General features: G+C 39.2%; 1 protein-coding gene across 1 annotated transcript in view; it reads right to left on the bottom strand.

Moving 5' to 3' along the window:
• LOC124615759 (E3 ubiquitin-protein ligase MIB1-like) overlaps positions 1-15756 on the bottom strand; it is a 92635-nt gene that overhangs the window by 29898 nt on the left and 46981 nt on the right. Inside the window, exons 2-3 of the mRNA XM_047143849.1 lie at positions 15446-15665; positions 5543-5671 (exon numbers count right to left, since the gene is read on the bottom strand). Of these exons, the coding sequence (XP_046999805.1) occupies positions 5543-5671; positions 15446-15661 (345 nt within the window). The 5' untranslated portion in view covers positions 15662-15665. The remainder of the gene's footprint in view (positions 1-5542; positions 5672-15445; positions 15666-15756) is intronic.

Here is a 15756-nt window from a genome sequence, read left to right as displayed (position 1 = left end):
GTTTTTGTAGGGGGATTGTTGTTGTTAGCGGTGGCAGGCTTTTGTGCTGGATGTTTGTGTTTATGATTTGGTTTGTAGTAATGGTTTAGTTTAATGGGATTGAGTTACTGATTATTAATTTGATTTTGGTTTTCAAGCTGTTAGTTTTCAGTTTCAGTTTGTCGGTTTTTTAGATTAAATGTTGTGTGTTTGTCATCTGTTTGTATGGAGTTTGGCCTTGGCATTGTATTTGAATATTTTATTGTTTGCGATATGGTTTGTGTGTTTGGGGGGGCAGTATATTTTGTGCTTATCCTTGGTTAATTTTGAGTTGTGTGTGGTTGTTAAGTACATTTTTATTATCTTTTTTATTCATTGTGAGACTGTAGCTTTTTAATGGAATAGAAATTTCTTTGAAATGATGATTTTCAAACTAGTGTTTGATTAATTTTATTTGTGTTTGGTGGTGGTGCTGGAGGGGAGGAGGAGGGGCGGGGGGAAGGTTGGTATCAATGTCTTCATTTCAGCTAGTTGTCTGTTATTAAATGTTATCTGTAGTTGTATTAGTACCTATGCTGTTTTTTCTAAATATGACTTCATCGGCCAAAGCACAAGGGTGGAATCAGACCTTGTGTGAATACCTTATTCTACAAATATTAATGAAGCTGTTCAGTAATTACATATCATGCCTGTATTTTCACACCACACCCCAACAGGTTATTGGCCCAGGTCACGCAGCAAAAGCAACATTTCCTCATCATTCAAAAACTTAAATTTGTAAGCTGAAAAGTGTGGAAATAATCATATAAACTTTAGTGTCCAACTCCACCTGTCAGATTGTTAATATGATGAGTATGGTGCATGTGACTGTTGGATACAGAGTTCATCTGGATTCCTCGTCACACAATAATTACAACACATAGAAGCCATGAGCGAAAGCATTATACATCAAAAACAACACATAGGGATCAATATCTGGAGACATACTGACTGCAGTGACTGGTGAAGGTGAAATGCTTGCAGCTGCTGAAGCTGCATATAAAGAATGGCTAGCAGCTGACAGAAAAGCAAAACACAGATTTGGCTATATCTATTTCTCTCACTGAGCTGAAGCAAGTAAAGAACTGCACTACATCATATCAGGTATGGCTTGAACTAGACTTAATGCATCCAGAGGACTTGTTGCAAAGCAACACTACTCAAATGCCTCATGCTTCACAAAATGCAACCTAGTGGTAATGTGACACATCCATTACTGAATTCTTCAACCAATGGATGTCAATATAAACATTGATCTGTTGTCAATAATGCTGCTCTACAGTCTTCCACATAGCTATGACAATTTTAGATGTGCTATTGAATCTCACGAATTATGAACAACCTATTCATACAAAAAGACACAAGTGAATTAAGGGGGTTGTCCTCTTTGAAAATTTCAAACAATCAATTTATTTATTTAAGCAAAGGAAAATCAATGGAATGACAACAATATTATGAAAAGGATACATTGCTACTCACCATATAGTGGAGATGCTGAGTTGTAGACAGGCACAACAAAAGGACTGCTAAACAAGTAAGCTCTTGATCAAAAGACCTCCTTCTGAATTAGACAATACACACACACATTCACTGAAATGCAATTCACATGCACAAGACCACTGCCTCTGGCTGTCGAGTCCATATTCTGGAATCCAGAGGCAGTGATCTTGTGTGTACAAGTTTAGTTTGCATGAATATGTGTGTGTATGTTGTTTAAGTCAGAAGAAAGCCTTTTCGCTGCTGAAACCTTACTTTTTTAGAAATCTTTTTGTTATGCCTGTCTATCATGCAATTTATTTATTTATTTTGGATAGACAAAAAAATCCACTCAGGGGGATACACACACAAAAGAATTTAACTTTTACAAGCTTTCAGAGCTAGTGGCTCCTTCTTCTGGCTGAAGAGTTGAAGGGGAAGCAAGAGGGTTGAAGGAAAAGGATTGGAGAGGTTTAGGGAAAGGGGTACAGTTGTGATGGGATGAGAAGGAAAGACTGATTGTCAGGGACTGCACTGGATGAAATTTGAAAACCTGAGAGCTTAAAGGTGGAAGACAAGGATAATGCACAAGTTAATAAGAGTGAAAAACTAAGTGCATTGCATGTAACAGAGGTGGGAGGGGGGACGGTGAAAAATAGATAAGTTACAAAATGAAAGATGTAGAAAACTGAAACGTAGTGAAGAAAGAATATTCCCACTTCTGTTACAGACAATGCACTCAGTTTTTCACTCTTATTAACTCGTGCACAATGTTTTAGTAGTAATCTCTGTCTAGCCTATTACCCTGCCTTCCACCTTTAAGCCCTCAGTTTTCAAATCTAGTTCAGTGCAGTCCTCAACAATCAGTCTTTCCTTCTCATCCCGTCCGGTAAATTCACCCGTGGTCTTGGGGTAGCGTCTTTGACTCATGTCTTTGGTCCCGGGTTCGAATCCCACCATCCAGTATTAGAATCAGAATTTAAAAGAGCTTTGGAGGACTTAAGATCAAATAAGGCAGAAGGCATAGATAACACTCCATCAGAATTTCTAAAATCATTGGGGGAAATGGCAACAAGATGACTATTCATTTGGTGTGTAGAATGTATGAGTCTGGTGCCATACCATCCGACTTTTGGAAAAGCATCATCCACACAATTCCGAAGATGGCAAGAGCTGACAAGTGCAAGAATTATTGTACAATCAGCATAACAGCTCATGCATCCAAGTTGCTTGCAAGAATAATCTACAGAAGAATGGAAAAGAAAATTGAGGACGTGCTAGATGATGATCAGTTTGGCTTTAGGAAAGGTAAAGGCACAAGAGAGGCAATGCTGACATTGCGGTTAATAATGGAAGCAAGACTAAAGAAAAATCAAGACATGTTCATAGGCTTTGTCGACCTCGAAACAACGTTTGACAATGTAAAAAGATGCAAGATGTTTAAAATTCTGAAAAACATAGGGATAAGTTGTAGGGAGAGACAGGTCATATACAATATGTACAACAGCCAATCAAGGTGAAAGGATGTCAATGATATGATTCGCTGATGACATTGCTACCTTGAGTGAATGTGAAGAAGAATTACATGATCTTCAGAACGGAATGAACAGTCTAATGAGTACAGAGTATGGGTTGAGAGTAAATCGAAGAAAGACAAAGGTAATGAGAAGTAGTAGAAATGAGAACAGCAAGAAACTTAACATCAGGACTGATGGTCACGAAGTAGATGAAGTTAAGGAATTCTGCTACTTAGGCAGTAAAATAACCATTGACGTAGGGAGCAAGGAGGACATCAAAAGCAGACCAGCGCTGGCAAAAAGAGCATTTCTGGCTACTAATATCAAATATTGGCCTTAATTTGAGGCTGAAATTTCTGAGAATGTACTTCTGAGGTACAGCATTGCATGGTAGTGAAACATGGATTGTGGGAAAACCAGAACAGAAGAGAATCAAAGCATTTTAGTTATGGTGCAACAGACAAATGCTGAAAAATCGGAGGAACAATAAGGTAAGGAATGAGGAGGTTCTGAGCAGAATCGAAGAGGAGAGGAATACGTGGAAATCACTGATAAGTAGAAGGGACAGGATGCTAGGACATCTGTTACGACATGAGGGAATGACTTCCATGGTATTTGAGGGAGCTGTAGATGGCAAAAATTGTAGAGGAAGACAGAGATTGGAATACATCCAGCAAATAATTGAGGACGTAGGTTGCAGCTGCTACTCTGAGATGAAGAGATAAGCGCAGGAGAGGAATTCGTGGCAGGCCACACGAGAAAACAGCCAGAAGACTGATGGAAAAAAAGGAGTCTCCTCTGAGCTGGGGTTCTGGATGACTTTTTTAAACTATACCCCTTTCACTAAACCTCTCTAGCCTCTTTCCTTGTCTTGCGGGATTAGCCAAGCGATCTAAAGTGCTGCAGTCATGGACTCTGCGGCTGGTCCCGGCGGAGGTTCGAGTCCTCCCTCAGGCATGGGTGTGTGTGTTTGTCCTTAGGATAATTTAGGTTAAGTAGTGTGTAAGCTTAGGGACTGATGACCTTAGCAGTTAAGTCCCATAACATTTCACACACATTTGAACATCCTTTTCCTTCATCCCTCCTGCTGCCCCTTCAACTCTTCTGCCAGAAGGAGGAACCACCGGTTCCAGATTCCTGTAAAAGTTAAATCCTTTTGTGTGTGTGTCATCCTGCTGCCGCTTGGTGAGTAGATTTTTTTATCTATCCATTTACATTATATTATCAATATTTGATTATTTTTGTTGTTATATTTATTTATTTTGATTAAAATGTTCTCTAGGATGTCTACTTTTTTGTGGTCTTCCTCTCAAGTTTGCCAGAAACCCCATTATAGAGTAACATGGTGAATTGTGAAAAAGTGTCTCCGCAAGCTTTTCACAGCAGGAAGAAAATAGTTGACATTGCAGCCGATGTGGCAGCAAGTAATTTCAACAACAGCCTAACAGGCATTACAGTAATGGTGAACATGCTCAAACTTGAGATTGGACCAAGCTGTTACAGCTTCTGCCCAAAAGCTGATGAAAAGCATATCAAATGAGCAGAGGAGCAGAGCAGAAGATAACAGAAAGCTGCCAGAGTGACAGAACCACCATGGCCATGAAGAAGATGGAGGAGGACCCCTTTTTGGATATGGAAGGATTGCTGTATGGCCCAAGGATTACTGATTGGAGGTATTTTTAACTTAACTACAAAAAATGTAACCCAAACCTTTAAATGCATTTTTCTGGCACTACCTGCTAAAACTGGAATATCAACGAACAGAAGATATGATGGCAGATGTACTGATGTTGGCTCTTCCTGCACAAAAGTACAAGAAATGTTTTGAAGGACTTGAACTTCAATTCTAGAGCGACAAACTTAAGATTCAGTTCTTAATTTAGAACTATCTGTGAAAACTGAGGTGGTGTGTTGAGATACAAATTTTACCTCCATTTACTATCTTGGTGTCAGCAGATAGCACTATGCATCATACTTTTTTATGTCTTTCTTAGTTCTGTGTTATTCTCCGTACTGTTAGATACAAATACAGTTGTTCGTTAATTATGTGTCAAGCCTTCATTTTCAAATCACATCGCAACAAAACAAACTGATATTTTGCTTTGATGATTGCTTTAGAATCTGCATTTACCCATCCATGGTTGTGTGTTAATATCACACTCTTGCTGCATTTTTGCTTACGAAGTATTTATTCCTGGACGTATGTTTACCAGGAGCTTTTTTCTTTCTAGTTTTGAGCAATACGGTCTCTTGTATGAGTAAGGGACACATTTCTTTAAAACTCTGTGCACATTGCTGAAAATGCTACTTTACCTGCATACCATATATTTGAACAAATTTCCTTTGTTAAATGTATAAATTATGAGATCTTAAAGTTGAAATACATTTTATTGGCAGAACAAGACAGTTTATGTATGTCATGGTTCACACATCAGTATGGAACAATAGATACTTACCAAAGAGTTATCATTTATTTATTCTCTACTGATAGCTGACTTAGGAAATACAGGTAATAAATAATCATTTCTTACTTTTCCAACATCTTGAACATCCTGCAACTGTCGCAGTTGTGACAGCGTGTGGTGTCGCAGAGCTTCATGTAAAGGTGTGTCCCCATCTTTATCTGGTATATTTAGGTTTGAACCTTCACGCACCAACAGCTACAAAATAAAACATGTTATATGCAGTTTGAAATGTTTTCAGTCAATCTCAGCTTTCCAGACCTTGGAGCCACTGCTTGTCAATAAAGTGACTCCTCATGGTGTTGTATGTGCCCTGTTCCAGTCCTCCCACCAAGAAAAAATCCTTGGCAATACTGGGAATCGGACTGAGATCCTTCATATGGCAGTCAGACATGCTGACCACTTAGCTACAGAGCAAATGCTTATTGGATACATGCCTCAAGTTTTACAGCATGGGAGTAATTGTAAGGTTGTGATATTTAGCTGTGGCCACGTGGAAACATCATGCAAGCATACAATTATAAAAACAATTACTTGATATAACTGGGCAGGCAGCCCCATTCTTCAAAGTACAACTTTTTTTTACTAACTATATTATGGCCATTATAGCCTTTTGAAGTACAAATAGGTCATAGTAAATTGTAAATATATTCCACATAAGTAGTTTCCAGCTATAAATTTATACACTGATTTGTTTCTTATCTCTGAAAACCCATTCCTGAATGCATTCACAGAATATGAAGGAATGAATATAATCTACCATTTGATAATTTAACTCATGTGAAAACTAACATTAAGGAACCAGTTAAAAATACAATTGATAAGCTACATTGTTTAAAAATATTTCATCAAAATACAAAAAGTCTTTTGAATAAAAAAGAAAAGCTGCTGCTTTCTCTGTAAGAAACAGCTGACACAGACGTAATTATTCCTGATGTGCTCTGCTTAAATGAACATCACTTGGAAGCTACAGAAATTAATCAGCTACATTTAAATAGTTATAAAATTGGTTCCTCCTACTGTTGGAGCAACTTAAGACAAGGCGGAGTGGCAATTTACACACACAATACTATTAGGTCACAAGTTATAGATGTATCTAAATACTGTTAATATAATAGAGGGAAACATTCCACGTGGGAAAAATATATCTAAAAACAAAGATGATGTGACTTACCAAACGAAAGCGCTGGCAGGTCGATAGACACACAAACAAACACAAACATACACACAAAATTCAAGCTTTCGCAACAAACTGTTGCCTCATCAGGAAAGAGGGAAGGAGAGGGAAAGACGAAAGGATGTGGGTTTTAAGGGAGAGGGTAAGGAGTCATTCCAATCCCGGGAGCGGGAAGACTTACCTTAGGGGGAAAAAAGGACGGGTATACACTAGCGCACACACACACACATATCCATCCACACATATACAGACACAAGCAGACATATTTAAAGACAAAGAGTTTGGGCAGAGATGTCAGTCGAAGCGGAAGTGCAGAGGCAAAGATGTTGTTGAATGACAGGTGAGGTCCCTATACCAGTTCCAAACTGAACAATCCATTGCCCTCACCCACCTAATCCTTCACCTACACATCAACTTAGCCAATGAACACACCCGTCAACTCCTATCCTTAATAAAAGTCCTTAATCTTTCCTCTCCCACATCCACACCAACTGTTCAGAGCATCCTCCTACAGGCCAACCGCAAATTAGAACAGCATGCCACCCTCCACCTCAAAAAACTATCCAATCTCCTGGTTTCCCACCTCCGGAAAGGCAACTCACTCACCCTTCACAACCTTCCCAGCAAACCCCAACCTCCTCTCATTGCACACAAACCCAGTCTCTCCCATCTACTCAATCTCCCGCTTCCAGCTCCACTCCCTCCAAAACCTCAAAATTCCAATCAACACAATCTGGAACCACAACACCCTAATTCAGTAGTTAACCTTTCCTCCAAACCTCTCTCCCAATCCGAAACCTCTGTCCTATCCAAAGGCCTCACCTTCAGCCCCACTCCCAGATTCAACCAAACAGCCCTCGTCAAAGGTTTACTGTCCTACTCTCGTACCTCTGCTGGAAATATCACTTTGCCACGAAGAAAATTGATCCTAATCCTACTCCTAACGATCAACTCCCCAGGACACTATCCAAATTGAACCCTGCCTTGAACAGTTCCGTCCTCCGTTGCAGCGGGACCCACCTCCTCTTCCTCAAAATCACCCTCTCCAAACCTTCCAGGAATTTCTGACTTCCAGCCTTGCATCTCAATCCTTCTTAAAAAACCTTAATCCTACTCCCAACATCACCACTGCTGAAGCCCAGGCTATCCGTGATCTGAAGGCTGACCGATCCATCGTCATTCTTCCGGCGGACAAGGTTTCCACGACCGTCGTACTTGATCGTCGGGAGTATGTGGCTGAGGGACTGTGTCAGCTTTCAGACAACACCACATACAAAGTTTGCCAAGGTAATCCCATTCCTGATGTCCAGGCGGAGCTTCAAGGAATCCTCAGAACCTTAGGCCCCCTGCAAAACCTTTCACCTGACTCCATCAACCTCCTGACCCCACCGACACCCCGCACCCCTACCTTCTTCCTAAAATTCACAAACCCAATCATCCCGGCCGCCCCATTGTAGCTGGTTACCAAGCCCCCACAGAACGTATCTCTGCCTACGTAGATCAACACCTTCAACCCATTACATGCAGTCTCCCATCCTTCATCAAAGACACCAACCACTTTCTCGAACGCCTGGAATCCTTACCCAATCTGTTACCCCCGGAAACTATCCTTGTAACCATTGATGCCACTTCCTTATACACAAATATTCCACACGTCCAGGACCTCGCTGCGATGGAGCATTTCCTTTCACGCCGATCACCTGCCACCCTACCTAAAACCTCTTTCCTCATTACCTTAGCCAGCTTCATCCTGACCCACAACTTCTTCACTTTTGAAGGCCAGACATACCAACAATTAAAGGGAACAGCCATGGGTACCAGGATGGCCCCCTCGTACGCCAACCTATTCATGGGTCGCCTAGAGGAAGCCTTCTTGGTTACCCAGGCCTGCCAACCCAAAGTTTGGTACAGATTTATTGATGACATCTTCATGATCTGGACTCACAGTGAAGAAGAACTCCAGAATTTCCTCTCCAACCTCAACTCCTTTGGTTCCATCAGATTCACTTGGTCCTACTCCAAATCCCACGCCACTTTCCTTGACGTTGACCTCCATCTGTCCAATGGCCAGCTTCACACGTCCGTCCACATCAAACCCACCAACAAGCAACAGTACCTCCATTATGACAGCTGCCACCCATTCCACATCAAACAGTCCCTTCTCTACAGCCTAGGTCTTTGTGGCAAACGAATCTGCTCCAGTCCGGAATCCCTGAACCATTACACCAACAACCTGACAACAGCTTTCGCATCCTGTAACTACCCTCCCGACCTGGTACAGAAGCAAATAACCAGAGCCACTTCCTCATCCCCTCAAACCCAGAACCTCCCACAGAAGAACCACAAAAGTGCCCCACTTGTGACAGGATACTTTCCGGGACTGGATCAGACTCTTGAATGTGGCTCTCCAGCAGGGATACGACTTCCTCAAATCCTGCCCTGAAATGAGATCCATCCTTCATGAAATCCTCCCCACTCCACCAAGAGTGTCTTTCCGCCATCCACCTAACCTTCGTAACCTGTTAGTTCATCCCTATGAAATCCCCAAACCACCTTCCCTACCCTCTGGCTCCTATCCTTGTAACTGCCCCCAGTGTAAAACCCATCCCATGCACCCTCCCACCACCACCTACTCCAGTCCTGTAACCCGGAAGGTGTACACGATCAAAGGCAGAGCCACGTGTGAAAGCACCCACATGATTTACCAACTGACCTGCCTACACTGTGATGCATTCTATGTGGGAATGACCAGCAACAAACTGTCCATTCGCATGAATGGACACAGGCAGACAGTGTTTGTTGGTAATGAGGATCACCCTGTGGCTAAACATGCCTTGGTGCACGGCCAGCACATCTTGGCACAGTGTTACACCGTCCGGGTTATCTGGATACTTTCCACCAACACCAACCTTTCCGAACTCCGGAGATGGGAACTTGCTCTTCAATATATCTTCTCTTCCCGTTACCCACCAGGCCTCAATCTCCGCTAATTTCAAGTTGCTGCCACTCATACCTCACCTGTCATTCAACAACATCTTTGCCTCTGCACTTCCGCTTCGACTGACATCTCTGCCCAAACTCTTTGTCTTTAAATATGTCTGCTTGTGTCTGTATATGTGTGGATGGATATGTGTGTGTGTGCGAGTGTATACCTGTCCTTTTTTCCCCCCTAAGGTAAGTCTTTCCGCTCCCGGGATTGGAATGACTCCCTACCCTCTCCCTTAAAACCCACATCCTTTCATCTTTCCCTCTCCTTCCCTCTTTCCTGATGAGGCAACAGTTTGTTGTGAAAGCTTGAATTTTGTGTGTATGTTTGTGTTTGTTTGTGTGTCTATCGATCTGCCAGCGCTTTCGTTTGGTAAGTCACATCATCTTTGTTTTTAGATATATCTAAATACTGTGTTGAACAGCACTTTGAATGTTGTGCAGTCAAATTTAGAGCTTGAAACACAGTTCCTGATTATAGTAACAGTTTACAGGACACCTATCGGAAACATTCAAAAATTTCTCTCTCAGCTAGAAACAGTTCTTACTAAACTTTATAGAAACAATAGTAATGTCATCATATGTGGTGACTTTAACATAAACTTACTCACAAAAAATAACAATCAGAGACTATTAGAATCACTACTGTTAACCTTCAATCTCATTCCCAACAAGAGTATATTGGCACAGCAAGACCCTGAGTGATAATCTGTTCCTATATCCCACAAATTACAATGAAGTGGTGACAAGGGCAGTAACAAATGGTCTGTCTAAGTCAAATGACAACCCTAAAACTTGCCAGCAGAAAAACAGCACATGACCATTGTAGCCAAGTTAAACATGTTAGAACAATAAATGCTGAATCTACTTGCTTATTCAGAAATAGTTTATGCCATGAACAATGGGAGGAAGTATACCAGGCTGACACCGTGAATGAGAAGTTCAACTCTTTCCTGAACTTATTCCTTAAACATTTTGAAGCTTCTTTAAAATCAAACCAAGCCTGTAGTAAAAGGAAAGAGTGGCTAACTACTGGCATAAAAATATCATGTAACAAAAAGAGAGATCTGTATGTACAACAGAGGACTAGTACAGACCCAGCAGTAAAGTTACATTACAAGATATACTGTAAAATTCTAACAAATGTAATCAAGAAGGCCAAACAGTTGCACTATGCACAAAAAATTAGCAACTCAAACAATAAAATAAAAACCATGTGACACATCATAAAAAGCGAGACTAACAGGAACATAAAACCTGACAATAATAACCACAAAGTTGCAGCCTCAGATTTCAACAATTTTTTTTCTCACTATCGCTGAAAAAACAGTGCACCGTAATTAACAGTCTCACACAGAAGCTATTGAACTACTTAACCACATGCAAACAACATCTAAAGTAGCACTTCATTTCAGAAGTAAAACTCCTAAAGAAGTTGAAAAAACCATAAAATTACTCAAAAACTCAGATTTCTATGGATACGATGGCATATCAAGTACGATTTTAAAATCATGTGCAGACTTAATCAGTTATATATTGTGCTATTTGTGCAACCAATCTATGGAAACTGGTGTGTTCCCAGATAGGTTAAAACATGCAGTAGTGATGGCAATCCACAAAACAGGAGCAAGGGATGAAATATCCAACTATCGGCCCATCTCTCTGCTGCCAGTGTTCTCAAAGGTATTTGAGAGAATATCGTATGATAGGATTTACAGTCACGCTACACAAAATGGCTTATTGGCTCTTACACATTTCGGCTTTCATAAGGGCTCCTTCACAGACAGAGCTATATTTAACCTAACAGATGAAATTCATAACACACTCTTAAAAAAGCTTCCACATTATGGCATTAAAGACAAATCTTTGACTTGGATAGAATCATACTTACAGAACAGGAAGCAAAGGGTTGTCTTAAGGAGGACAGGTACAGCATTAAAATCAGACTGGGGAAATATAAAGTATGGAGTCCCACAGGGCTCAGTTCTTGGTCCACTAATTTTCCTGATCTACATTAATGATCTACCAATCACATTAATAACATAGCAAAAACAGTAATGTTTGCCGACGATACAAGTATCCTTGTAAAAGGACCTAACTCCACAATGTAGGATACAGCCATACTCAAATACACAAATGGTTCACTGCAAATAGCCTAACCTTAAATCTTTCAAAAACCAATATGGTACAGTTTCTGAAAAAAAAGTTCCTGTTAACAATCACAAAATTAATGAAACCATACATACAAAATTCCTAGGTATCCAGATAGACAGTCACCTAAGATGGGAAGAACAAGTTGATCAGCTGGTCAAGAAACTTAGCTCATCATGCTTTGCATTAAGAGCTCTCCCATCAGTTAGTGGACAGAGAAATAATGTTGTTGTCATATTTTGCATCTTTCCATTCTGTTCTCTCCTATGGCATTATCTTCTGGGGAAATGCTGCAGGTGTTGGAAAAGTCTTCAGAATACAAAAACGAGCAGTGAGACTAATGTGTGGGGTCCCTAATGGGGCATCTTACAGAGGTCTCTTCAAATCTCTCACGATACTATCCATCACAGGTCATTATATATACTCACTGATGTTATTTGCAGCCAACAACAGGGAATTGTTTTAGAAAAATTGTGACATCCACAACCACAACACAAGACAGGTGAAAAATTTTCACCGAGGCTCTGCAACTCTCACTAAAGTACATAAGGGAATTACTGAATCAGGTATAAAGGTCTTCAATAAGCTACCTGTCAATATAAAAAAGGAAATAAATAATGTACAGGTTTTCAAAAGGAAAATAAAATTATTCCTCATTGAACAAAATTTCTATAAAATGAATGAATACTTAGAGTTATAAGGTATAAGAGTGGGGGATACTACCTAAGAAAAGCACTCACTTAAAGATGAAGTGTGATGCTGTTACTTGTAGTTTAACTGAAATTGTGGTGATAAAATGTAAATTTATCTGTCATTAAGAGAAAATGTGAACTCCCATGTATCCCATACTCTTGAGCATTCACTTAACCTCTTCTTAAGGAATGCAGTTAAAATTTCTATTCAATCCAAACCATGACCATGAAGCAAATTTACCTGCTTATACATGTAGTAGCATAAAAATATGCACTATCACTTATCCTCCTATTGTAAACAGCCACTTAAACTGTTTTCGGCATAATGCAGGCTTTAATACTGCATACAAGTAATTGTTCTTTGTAAATAAACAAATGTCTGTGCAATGTGATGTATAAATATTTATGTACTACTGTATTGTATCAATTGACTTGTCCTATATTGCTTGTACACTGGTTGTATAATATGTAATCAACAGGACGAAATAAATGAAACTGACGACATCCATACAATATATATTGTTCCATGGATGAATAAATAAATAAATAAATGTGTGCTTCTCAGGAAGATGAGAACCAAGTTGGTTATATCCACAATTCAGCATCAGAATAATGGCCACTAAGGTGCAAGTCATAAAAGAAAACAGTAATAATAACAATAATAATAATAAATTCATAAAAACTATGTATGAAAGGAATTTAGAGTATTAGAGCATGATATCTAATTGATTAGTGCCATTATAAATACTGTATCACTTCTATTGGACATGAATGTGGCAGATGTGGCCTACTGAAGGAACTATTCGCTTATAGTGATTTAAAGAAAACCTAAATTAGGGTAGTTAAACAGAAACTCTACACTTTTTTGGTTTATATATATGGTTACACGATCCAGAATGGAGAAATATCTTTAGACTCAGTTCATATTGTACATAACACAAGCTAAATACAATACAGATCACAACACAAAAGTATTCTCCACCATAGTACCTGTTACATGGTCTCATAAACCAACTTGAATAATTTAACAGTGTCTTTTCAGAAGTGCCAAAAATTTATTACTACATAAATATTAGAAATATATGAAGTGAGAGGGAATATCTCAGATTAAGAATCACTAACACGCAACTTTCATTACAAGATTTACGTTCACTTTCTTAATAGCACTGAAAGGTAAGGCTCTGAAGTACTGTGGCATTACTTCGCTGTTGGTCAAAACGTATATTAATAAGGAACAACAGGCCAATTTTTAAACATATTCATTGCTTAACTTATGATTACCGCTTATATGAAAGAAATCATGTTTTGAACTACTCAACCGAATTCTATATGCCCACTAAATGTGATATACTTATGATAGCTATCAAACTGTTCAAAATATTCCTCATCCCTAAAACAGGGTAGAAGGAAATAAACAACTAAGTAAGAGGTCTAAAATAACTATCTTTAGCATGTATTGCCTGATGCAAGAATGAACATTCAATATCCGCGAATGAACAAAGTTTTGTAAAGTTTTGCTGTTTGACATTACGCATAAGGTTTGTTGGAAGTCACTAAGTGCTCTCAATCTCAAATATTGGATGACTGTAATCTAACTGACACATCACGAGTTATCCTGCCTAAAGATATACATACAGTTTCTAACTGTAATACTTGTCTTACTTTATTAAACTTTTAACACAAGGTTATGGTAACCTTTTAAATTTGGTCAGTAAATGTATGAAATATTGAAAATCAAATTTTTTGATGCCCCTGGAAGCCGTTAGATAGGCTACCTACAGCTGGAACCATGAACTGTCATAGTCACTTAGTAATATAGGTCCTTGGTGGGCGGGTGGTTGGTTGGTTGGTTTGGAGATCAAAGGGAAAACTGCAAGGTTCTCACTCTCTTTCTGGGTGGTCAGAGAGGACTCATAACGTTGTTGGTATAGTAAGACTGACCGACTAGCTCTATCGTGGATTTTTTCTTGAGTTCTGTTTTTTGAATAAGAAGTAGTTATGAGTAAGGATATAGTCAGTTATCAGTACAAGAAAGGCAGCAGTGAATTTTGAGTAAGATTGTTATTCAAAGAAATGTGTTCAGTGATGGCAATGTCACGGTCAGTGGGGTGTCGAGGCAGAGGAAGCTGTCATCAACAAAGACAAGCAGAGTGATTTGCCAAAGAGATGCAAACTGTTGAGTGTCAGTGGAGGAAGTGATTTATTACTTTGATTTAAGAAAGCTGACTAAAATCTCAAAGGAAAACTAATGCTCATGACCATTACAGCATGTGTTTAATGTAAACCTGATCTGCATCCTTATAATAATGCTACTAGCAACACTTTTATGCGATTGGCACAAAATCTGAACAGACATCATGTTTCAGATGTAGAAACATGCGTACCAACTTTCGTTTTTGTCGCAAAACTCCTTCTTGGTGCTGTAATCTTTTTTTTTTTTTTTTTTTTTTTTTTTTGCGGTGTCTAATCAACAGTTGCTGAAAAACAATAGATATGAATAAGATAATTAAACGTGGATGTTATTTAAACATCTATATTATTAAATGACTGAAAGAGTCACCCCATCCCAGTTTCAGGCTGCCTATCTGACAGCTTCCAGGGGCAACGGAAATTTTATTTTCGGTACTTCATGTAATTAATGACTGAATTTAAGAATTTAAAATGCTGTCAGAATCTACTTATTAAGAGGTACAATATTATGTTATACACAGGTCATATTTTAAAGTTAGAAACTGTATGTATGTCTTGAGGCAGCATAACTCACAGCATGCAAATTACCCAGAATATGTTCATCCAGTATTTCAGTATGAGAGCTGATAATAATTTCCAATAAACTCTACACATCATTTCACACAATTTCAAAACTTTTTCTTGTTCACTCCCCACCGTGGGAGTTTGATTCTTTAAAAAATTGCGGTCTGTCATGTTACTAGTAGTACTGCAACACCTTAAATGAAATGTTCTTACCCGGACTATTTGGGTATGTTGACGTTCGACAGCAAGATGCAGTGCTGTCTGGAGATTTACATTTTGTAAGTCCATATTAGCACGTCCTTGGTGGACCAACAGTTCTGCAACTTCCACATGGTTGTTGAGAGCTGCGAGATGTAGTGCTGTGTATCCATCATCTTTCTTTTCATCCACTATCCACGGTCTCGGAAGTTTCATTAACAAGATGCGCATTGCACTGTTACAAAAAAAAATAAATTGAGTAATGAAATGGTAAACACTGTTTTTAATAATAATTATTTATCTTAATAAAATGTATTAGAATGCCC

Source organism: Schistocerca americana, chromosome 5 (genome assembly GCF_021461395.2).
Source record: "Schistocerca americana isolate TAMUIC-IGC-003095 chromosome 5, iqSchAmer2.1, whole genome shotgun sequence".
In the NCBI taxonomy this organism is placed as follows: Eukaryota; Metazoa; Arthropoda; class Insecta; order Orthoptera; family Acrididae; genus Schistocerca; species Schistocerca americana.
This window is presented reverse-complemented; position numbering and strand designations above follow the sequence as displayed.